Below are 9,882 nucleotides of genomic sequence, written 5' to 3'. Positions count from 1 at the left end.
AGTTTTGGAAGATGGTTTCATCCTCATTATCGAAAGGGACCCTGATCTCGACAAGATGTGGTTCAAGCAAGACAGAGCTCGACCCCTTCGAAGCAGGAGAGTGTTTGATGTGCTGGAGGAGCCTTTGGGAACCCCATTCTGGCTCTAGGGTACCCAGAGGCCACTGGCGTGGGTCTCGATTGGCCGCCATATTCTCTGATCTGAACACATGCGACTCCTTTTTGTGGGGCTTTATTAAGGACAAGGTGTACAGCAACAGCCCCAAAAACGTTAGTGTGCTGAAAACAGCCATTCAGGAGGTCATCGACATCAGGGATGTTCCAACACTTCAGCGGGTCATACAGAATTTCGCTATTCGTCTGCACCACATCATTGGCAATGATGGCAGGCGTATCGAACATGTCATAACCTAAATCCGAATATTTGTAGTAACCTTTACATGTTGAATAAAGTGTGTGCACGCCGTAGTTTGTAACTAATTTATGTTTTTTTCTCATATAGTTCAGTAATTGTCACTCTGTGCGTGTGCCAAGTTTGGCTGAAATCGGTCCCGTGGTTTAGGTTCAAATGGCTCTGACCACTATGGGACTCAACTTCTGAGGTCATCAGTCCCCTAGAACTTAGAACTACTTAAACCTAACTAACCTAAGGACATCACACACATCCATGCCCGAGGCAGGATTAGAACCTGCGACCGTAGCGGTCACGCGGTTCCAGACTGTAGCGCCTAGAACCGCACGGCCACACCGGCCGGCCCCGTGGTTTAGGAAGAGATGTACGTGTGTACGTTTTTATAATTTGTATGGATTCCAAAGGATCAAGCAACTACTCAGCGAGCATATAATTTTGAGACTTCTTGATTTTGCAAAGATGGTTCACGTTATCTGTGATTCATCAGGAGTTGGATTGATACAGACTGAAATATTTAGGTAAGTTATTTCAAGACTGACAGTCTCATTGCAGGCCTGGACGAATGTAATTACTTGTAACCAACAAAGACACGAAATAGCGTTTTTGCTGGCAACAGCTACTATAAACTCAGCATACAGGAACCAAAGGTTCTATCAGATTCGTACAATGAACGAAGTGTCTTCTAGTTCAGTACAAATATTCAGAGAACAGGAAGGAAACGGCTTAGGCAGTCCAAATTCTGTGTCGATGCTGGCAGACTTACAATGTCATCGGCGAACACTGACGTGTTCATTTGCAGCCGGCTGTTGTGGCCTAGCGGTTCTAGGCGCTTCAGTCCGGAACCGCGCTGCTGCTACGGTCGCAGGTTCGAATCCTGCCTCGGGCATGGATGTGTATGATGTTCTTAGGTTAGTTAGGTTTAAGTAGTTCTAAGTCTAGGGGACTGATGACCTCAGATGTCAAGTCCCATAGTGCTCAGAGCCATTTGAGCCATTTTTTTGTTCATTTGCTCTCTTTGAACTAGGCCTATACTCCGGAATTGCGTTGACAAGACGAAATCATGACATCTGCAGGAGGGGTATCGAGAAGCAGTCATTAATTTAGTAGTCCAAAAATTCGTTCGATGACTATTTGCAGGCTACGCCAACGTGAGTGGCTCCGCGCAGCCACGACGCTCCTACCGCCGCAGTGGCTCACGAGGTAGCGCGCCGAGCGCCGGTTTGCCACCGCTACGCGTGCTATTCGGCGCGCGCGCATGCGCAGACGGCTTAGTGGGAGCTGTCGCTCGGCTCATGGACGCTAGTCGCAGCGGGCAGCGGACTGTGTAGTCAGTCGCGAGTTGGGCCGCAAGGTAGAGGTTCGCTTTGCTCAGTTGCGAAATACGGTTCTGCCAAGCGTCTTTTCAACGATTCGATCGAACTGTCTACGATTATGTGAACGACCTGTGCGGTGGCCGGAAGCCACTACGTGCAATAATGGATAGTGCTGCACCTTACGCCTGGCGCTGCTGTTGTTTACATCGATCACTGTGCGAGAACCCGGTTGACGTAGTAACGATTTGTTAGCGAGGCATCGAATTTCCATTTGGGAGATCTCGTTGCTACTCTGCTGCATAAATTTTAGTTTTATTTGGTGGATAAATATGTTCGAAGTGAAACAATGCCGAAGATCCAGGATTGAGGGCATTGTATTATACGTCGGTGTGTGTCGACTCGTGTGACATCATGTCAACAGCACTCATGAGGCCTGAGTGCAAACAGTTTGCTCCCAACATTTTCAACAAAAGCAAGTGTGCGAATTGCTTTCGTCAGAAGGAGGAACACAGCGCTGAGGCTCTGGAAAGCAACAGGGTGAGTACACCGGAACGCCTAGTATTTGTAGTATTTTAGTATTGCTGCGGAACCAAAATCCTCAACTATTCAAATAAAATACCACATTTGGGACGAGCTTCAACCAAGAAACTAGCCTTAAATGAACGCTGTGCATTTTCTCGTAACGTAAACAATCAGCTGTGTTCATGACACGTTTGTAAACCGCCCCGGAGCAATGTTTACATGTCAGAAACAGAAGAGTTATGTCCCACTTTCTGCCGGTCGTCACTGTTTATATTTGGATCACCGAGTATCGTAACTAGTGTTTCCAGTTTATTTAGTGGAAGTATACTCCGAACGCTGGACCAGTAACGTGATGCCCATAGCTGTATTACACTTGTTATGTTTACTATAACAGCGCAGTTGTCCGTAGTTGCTTTAGCATCTCAAAAATAATAATAAACCGAAGAGCGGCAGGTATGGTGGTCCATGACACTGTTGCAGATTCTTTTACGGGATTGGAGCTAAAGCATACAATGCTTGCAACGCAAGATACGAGTGACTGTTAAAAGCGGTCATAGATTTAGAAAGTTCAGTCTTGAAGACATTTTCGTGAATAAATGTAAAAAGTTGTTCTTTGAGTCACCGCTTGACTATTGTGTCTTGTGAAATACATCCCCCCCCCCCCCCCCCGCGCTAGGTTTTCCAGCGCAATATGAGGCGATGCCTCACCTCGGCAGTAGAGCAAAAAAAAATTAATGTATGTACACACTCTCTCTCTCTCTCTCTCTCTCTCTCACTCACTCACTCACTCACTCACACACACACACACACACACACACACACACACACACACACACATTCATTCATTCTTTTGGTTTTTTGATTGCGCTGCTATATAGTGGGAAAACCATTCACCTGTTTTGTACTGTTGGTGCTGTTTGTTGTTCTTGATTCGACAGATAGCTTGCCACTGTTTCAGAGAGACCATCACCACTCGAGGCATTGGCGTTCAGATACTGAAAGTTCTGACTGATCTAGCTGGAAAATTGGGAACGTTGCTGCATCTTGACGATCAGTACACCATCGTAAAAGATTTTTGTTTGTCGTTCCTGCTTTAAACATATATTACGCAACCTCCTTCACGGTCTCCGCCGAACTGCTCGTGGATCTGACGTTTGCTCCACTTCGGGGCTTACTGGTTCTGCAAATGCAAACACTTGTCAGTGCTGTGAAGCACTCGTGTTGCCAAAAGGGTTACTGGCGGAGCCTTGATACACGGTTGCTCCTCTTACCAAAATTAAGGACATAGAACGTGTCTGCCTGCAGCAGGATGTAACAACAGTAGTTTCACAAGCTTTCTAGACATACGCTTCGTATTAAAACAAGGAATTGACAATACAAACCTATCTTGGAATTCTTTTTTTCGTTTCGATTTATCAATGAAATATCATTTTATGTAGAAGTTAGAACCGCGGCACAAATGTTCATAATATCGACTACTGTGCTGTGAAGATCAATGTAATCGTAGGAGCATGGACTGTCACAGCCTCTCATACACCTTACCAGGATGCATACTGCATAAAGAAGGTGCGGTCTCAAAGACATTAATCCAGAGACCGGAGAAGCGTATGGGCTATGGAACGGGTTCTAACCTACCCATATGCCCGCACCTGGTGGCTGAGTGGTCAGCGCAACAGACTGTCAATCCTAAGGGTCCGGGTCGGAGATTTTCTCCGCTCAGGGACTGGGTGTTGTGTTGTCCTAATCATAATCATTTCATCCCCATCGACGCGCAAGTCGCCGAAGTGGCGTCAAATCGAAAGACTTGTACCCGGCGAACGGTCTACCCGACGGAAGGCCCTAGTCACACGACATTTACATTTTTTACATACCCATATGCCCTGATACATATTTTATCCAGTGTAACTCCATCAATATGACTGAAATACGCTGTAAATCCATCACTCCTAAAAAGCCACATGTTTCCTCTTATTTACAGAGGCACATCTTACAGCATGGGCGAGCCAGCCAATTTAAAGAAAGTTCTTGTACACAGCACCTATAAGACGTGCTGGGACGCCATAAAAGCTAAGCAGTTTGTTTTCTATGTTCCCAGTCCACGTACTAATCTCAGATTCGAAAGTGTTGTCTAGCCTGAACTGCACCAAGAGACTTTTCATCTGCCCATAAATGTTGTGAGGGTACTTAATGAAGAATGTTTTGAACAATTGTTATGGTTTTATGACGTACTAATTTCGTAAAACTCTGTTCTTTTAATAATTAAAAAACGAAAGATTTTAGATTGTATGTTAACAGATTTTTTCTTCCCTTTTGTTAGAGGAATCCGCGCGTGAAGTTTGTAAAATTATTTCTCGTGTACTGTGTGTTCCACTAGACGTCTGTTTCGGGGGACTGATATGAGAGTTCCGTGGTGCAGGACTCCTGATATTTCCACGTAGCAGGACAAACTTGTCAGTTCTCTCGACCTAATCACTTTCTGAGTTGTTGTACACAGTTGCTTTCCTGTGGACCAATCTACGTAGGGAAAGCTGAATCCGAATCAGGAATTATTAGATCGCACAACTAGAGAGGACGTAGAGCAGGCCTTTAGGCATCGCTTAATAGCAGTGCCGATTGTGACCATGTTCCAGTAGCACTCTTTCTTATCTTCATGAATTTCGTTCAGATTCCATAGAGATTAAACGGCTTTTGACGCCGGCCCCAAAAGTCGCCTTGCGCGGTCAATACCCCACGTTCGGGCTTGTCCTGAATAAAGGTAGTTAATTTCGAGCACTGTCGATTGTAGAAGGTAATTGTGGTCAGATTAAGAGTTCGGTTTCGTAGGTGAGCTGTTGCGCGAAATTTTTGTAAAAGAGTTACAACAGTTGGTAAAGAGAACCGTGAAATTTTCCAATTGTAGCGAATAATACTAGATGATGCACCATGACTGCCTCCGGCCGCAATTCATAATGAAACACGCCATTTCATGTATTCCACTGTGAACATCTGAAGTCTGGAGTTGTTTGCCAGTATTTATAGGTGTCTAGGTGAAATTTTGTGCTCGATATCGAACGACGGGCTGCAATCCATGAATGTCATCAGGTGATAAATACAGGCTGAAAAGTATTTAAACAGATAAACTCTGGGAGGTTGTAGGGGACATCAAAACAAATACTTTTCCCTAATGTCATTTTTTCCTATGAGGATTATTTAAACCGGTGGAGGGGGTATTACGCTCTCCAGTTGTTCGAGGCCGTATTACGATCTTCAGTTGTAGGCAACTGCTGTCCACCAGTGTAGGAGTGCATTGTCTCTGTTCACTAATGGAGCGATACACCTGGAGTGAGTACACTGTTATGGTTGGTGCGTACTATGTAGCGCACCACAACGGACGAGCTGCACAGCAGGTTTATCAACAACAATATTCTAATCGCCGTATCCCGCATGATACGACCTTTGCTACTGTGTACCAACGTCGGCGTGAGACCGGGTCATTTCGCAGATTACCTGGACAGGACGCCGTCGCACACTAAGAACGTTGCAATTTGAGGAAGCTGTCTTGCACCATTTGGAGCGGAATCCTTCAATCAGCACTCGTGCAATTGCACATAACACGGGGACGAATGTAAGAACAGTCCTTCGAGAGCAATTGTTACGTCCATTTCACTTGCAGCGTGCTCACAACCTGGAACCAGTTGATTATCCACCCAGAGCACAGATTTCGCAGTGGTACCTGGAACAGTCTGAATCCATCCTACATTTCCATCCTCTGTATTGTTTACCGATGAAGCAACGTTCGGGCGTGATGGAGTCTTCAACATGCACAATTCGCATGTTTGGAGTGAGGATAACCCACATGCCACAGTTACTAGCGCTCATCCATTGCGGTTCTTCGTTAATGTGTGGGTCGGTGTTGTTGGAGACTGTTTCATTGGGCCGTATCTGCTTCCTAGGCCATTAAATGGTAGGCACTACTACAATTTTCTCGCCAGAGCATTGCCAGAATTGCTGGAAGACGTCCCGCTCACGTGGATTGGCAGAGGTGGTCCTATACCATGGCCTGCTCGATCCCCAGATATGTCCCCTCTGGACTTTTTTGTGTGGGGAGAGATGCGGAACCTTGTTTACGCAACTCCTGTTGCATCAGAAGAGGATCTGGTTGCCCGAATAGTAGCAGCAGCAGCAGGAACAATTCAGGATACTCCTGGGGTTTTTGCCCGTGTCAGACAGAACGTGATCCGACGGTGTAACTTTTGTTTACGTGTCAATGGAGTCATTTTTGAAAATCTACTGTAATTGAAATTGGGGTGTGTTGATGTGTTGTCTCTTGGTCATAAAAAAATGGAAAAGTGTTTGTTGGTTTAATTGATTTGCCGCCAGAGAAATCTTCCTCTACCGGTTTAAATACTGCTCATAGGAAAAAATGACATTAGGGAAAAATATTTGGTTTGATATCCCCTACAGCCTCCCAGAGTTTGTCGGTTTAAATACTTTTCGCCCTGTATATCGTGCTATAGCCTTAACTTGTGCGTCGTCTCGTAATCTGTAATAACTGCTCATTTGTTTGGTGTTCCAACAGTGAAATTTGTAAGCCATTGAGAAGCGGTCATGCATCTTGCTTGGACCTCTGGCACAGACACCTGACGTCCAATGTGGTCAGCAATTCTATGGAAGGTCTATCCTGCCTACTACAGGCTTACAATGCAACTTATTCCAAAGTAAAGCTAACTGTAGGAATTGTGTCCAGTGCTGCTGCCCTGGAACGGCCACCCTGCTTATTAACTGTTCAAGAAGGCCGGAACAATACAGCACTTTTTCAGCTGGTGAAAGACTGTTTTTATGGGTTCGGTTTTAATGCTCAGTACGTGGTTCCTACTCTATCCATTGTAATCACCGCGAGCTTCGTAAATTTGGGATCTGTATCAAAAACACGCAAGGTTTTGCTCTCGGGCGTGCCAAAATTACGCTCCAGTTGGCGCTCTCTCATTAAAGAGGTCTCTCACAGTCGGTCAATTTTGGCAAAAAAACAACAGAAACGGATGTAGGAATGAATCATGATCTAGTCCTCTGACTTTCAATCACTCATGTGCCACATAATGACAGATGCAGAAGCTAATTTATATGTGTACCTCGAAGAAAAAAAAGTTACTAATGATGTGAGAGCCACTGATAAGAAATTTAGGTCTGGATCTAAACAGAGAAAAGTGTAATATTATCTGTATTTCACACACATGTCATAGCACAGCAATGAGTACCGCGCCCATTATCAACTGAATTACAGGTATGTGTCACCATTTGTACTCCCGATACTTTCAGTTCGTTCAGAAACTAAACTGCGCAGGTAATTGGTGCAGTGCTTGGGGTCCGCCCAAATTACGATGCGTAAGCCTTGTCTATTATTACTGTACGGGGGCGTAGCTAGCCGTATACGCAATGTCCAGCGATCGATATTCTGAATCTGCTTGACTGGCATACCTTTATTTGTCTGTCACTCTTTTAATACAGGTTTGCGTTGATGTGCGGGACTTTTTAGCCACATCCTTTGACTGACGTTTGAGATGCTAACATTTTACGAATACTGAGTGACAACGAAAATCGCGAGCATAAACTCGCGGCCTCGTTTGCTCTGCTGTTGCTGCGTTGGGTATTTGTTGTTGTCGTTAGAACGTAGCTGTACGTTCGGTTCTGTTACAAGTTGATTTCAAACAGTTCTGTGAATGTTGTACTACAAAAAAAGAAAATACAGACGGAAAACTTCGTTTTGAATTCAGAGTACTCATCTTCATCCACAACACATTTGATTACGTCTGTAAAGCTGCTAGAAATTCGTAGCAAATAATCATTTAGGCGTTGATGTTACACGTCATACAGCAGACGTCTCTTGGTCAGTCTTGTAAAACTCTGTTCAAATATTCCCGTTATTTATTTGCAAACAACTCAAAACTGCCTCAGTAGGAGAGTCATCGACTTTCAGGTACGAATTTTCTGTTGCTCATGCAAATCTGTCTAAAGAGCGACCAAAAATGTCTTCGGGGTTCTGAGATGCAGTAAAGCTGGTGAATAACATTACATTACTTGTCCCTTGGACTGTGTAAAATCCAACTTGTTAACTTTTACTTCCCATTCATTTACGGTACAAATAGAGACCAGGTGGTCTGCTTACCTAAGCCATGTAAACGACAGTATAAAAACGCTGGTTTCAATCACAAATTCCTCTGATAACAATCTCAGATTTCTAGGAAGAAAGAGAGAAAGATTAGGGTTTACCGTACCGACGACGACGACACGATCATCGGAGACAAGGTACAGGTTCGGATTGGGAGAGATAGGGAAAAGTTCGTAGTGTTGTTTTGAAAGGAATCATCCCATTATTTGCCCGAAGCTATTTAGCGAAACCATCGAAGATCTAAATATGGATGGCTCGACGAGGGTTTGCACCGGCATCCACCCGAAAGCGAGTGCAATGTCTTACCATTGAATAAACTTACTTTCTGCCAGGATTTGTCGTAATTTCTTGATATGTGTGTGTATGTGTGTGTGTGTGTGTGTGTGTGTGTGTGTGTGTGTGTGTGTGTGTGTCTACGATTGTCGACCACTGGCCAGAATGTGATGCATTGTTAAGATTTATTTCTAGACCAGTAGTGTTTCAACTAGGCAGGAATATTTTTAGCTCATTTACTCCGTTTCATACTCCTGTCCCAACACTGTAACCGAGGTTTTTTCCAATTCGTGACGCAACTAGATATATATGCGTTGCTCCAGTACACCGGTAGAGGAAGGAAAATTGGGATTTAACGTTAATTCGGCACAAGTTCGGAGTAGACTAGCAAGGGAAAGGAAATCGCTCGTGTCATTTTCAGAGAGCAACTTGGCATTTCCTTTAAAACACTTAAATGAAATCACAGAACAGCTGAATCTGGATGGACGGTGTAGAATTTGTACACCGCCCTAGCCCTACTCAAGATCAGTGACCAAACCACCAACATCTGTAAATCACATGTTCGAGACATTCTCCAGAAAGTTTTGAAGAAGAGAAAAGAGTGTGCCTTGTTTGTAGCGTACACCTTGACTCCAGAGTAAAAGGATGGCTGGACGCCGCGCAACTTGATTGAGATGTAAAACGCGGAAGAAGTTTAAACACTATTTGATTGGAAATAAAACTTATCAATGCATCACATTCTGGCCAGCGGTCGACAATCGTAGAACATACATCAAGGGTGACGAGAACTGGTGTTACCAACACGGACCAACAACCACAAAACGATAAAGTGCAAAAAGGGTCTCCACTAGTTCACAGAGACAGAACAAAGTGCGAGCTCTCTACCCTGTCCACCCTCTGGTCTACCGGATTCAGGACTGCCTCCACTTTCTCCACTTGGGGGGCGTCTCTGTGGCGTTCCTCTGGATCCCAGGACACGTTGGTATCTGTGGAAGTGAGGCGGCCGATGTAGCGGCCAAGGCTGCAGTCTCTCTCCTTCAGCCTGCTATTCGCATGATTCCCTTCGCCGATCTACGAAGTATTTTATGTCGTCGTGTTGCTCTTTTATGGCACGCACTTTGGTCGACACTTCGCAATAATAAATTGCGGGACGTGAAAGCTCTTCCCTGTACTTGGACACCTTCCTCCCGAACTCGTCGTCGGGAGGAGGTAATTTTA

The 9,882-nt window shown here is 44.8% G+C and overlaps 1 protein-coding gene across 3 annotated transcripts in view; it reads left to right on the top strand.

Moving 5' to 3' along the window:
- The first annotated feature begins 1,761 nt into the window (after window positions 1–1,761).
- The window catches only part of LOC126485469 (protein outspread), a 774,913-nt gene continuing 766,792 nt past the window's right edge, over window positions 1,762–9,882 (top strand). For all 3 annotated transcript variants that reach the window (XM_050108877.1, XM_050108879.1, XM_050108878.1), the window contains exon 1: window positions 1,762–2,261. In XM_050108877.1, coding sequence (XP_049964834.1) covers window positions 2,136–2,261 — 126 coding nt within the window. In that variant the 5' untranslated portion in view covers window positions 1,762–2,135. The remainder of the gene's footprint in view (window positions 2,262–9,882) is intronic.

This window comes from Schistocerca serialis, chromosome 1 (assembly GCF_023864345.2).
Source record: "Schistocerca serialis cubense isolate TAMUIC-IGC-003099 chromosome 1, iqSchSeri2.2, whole genome shotgun sequence".
Classification (NCBI taxonomy): Eukaryota; Metazoa; Arthropoda; class Insecta; order Orthoptera; family Acrididae; genus Schistocerca; species Schistocerca serialis.
This window is presented reverse-complemented; position numbering and strand designations above follow the sequence as displayed.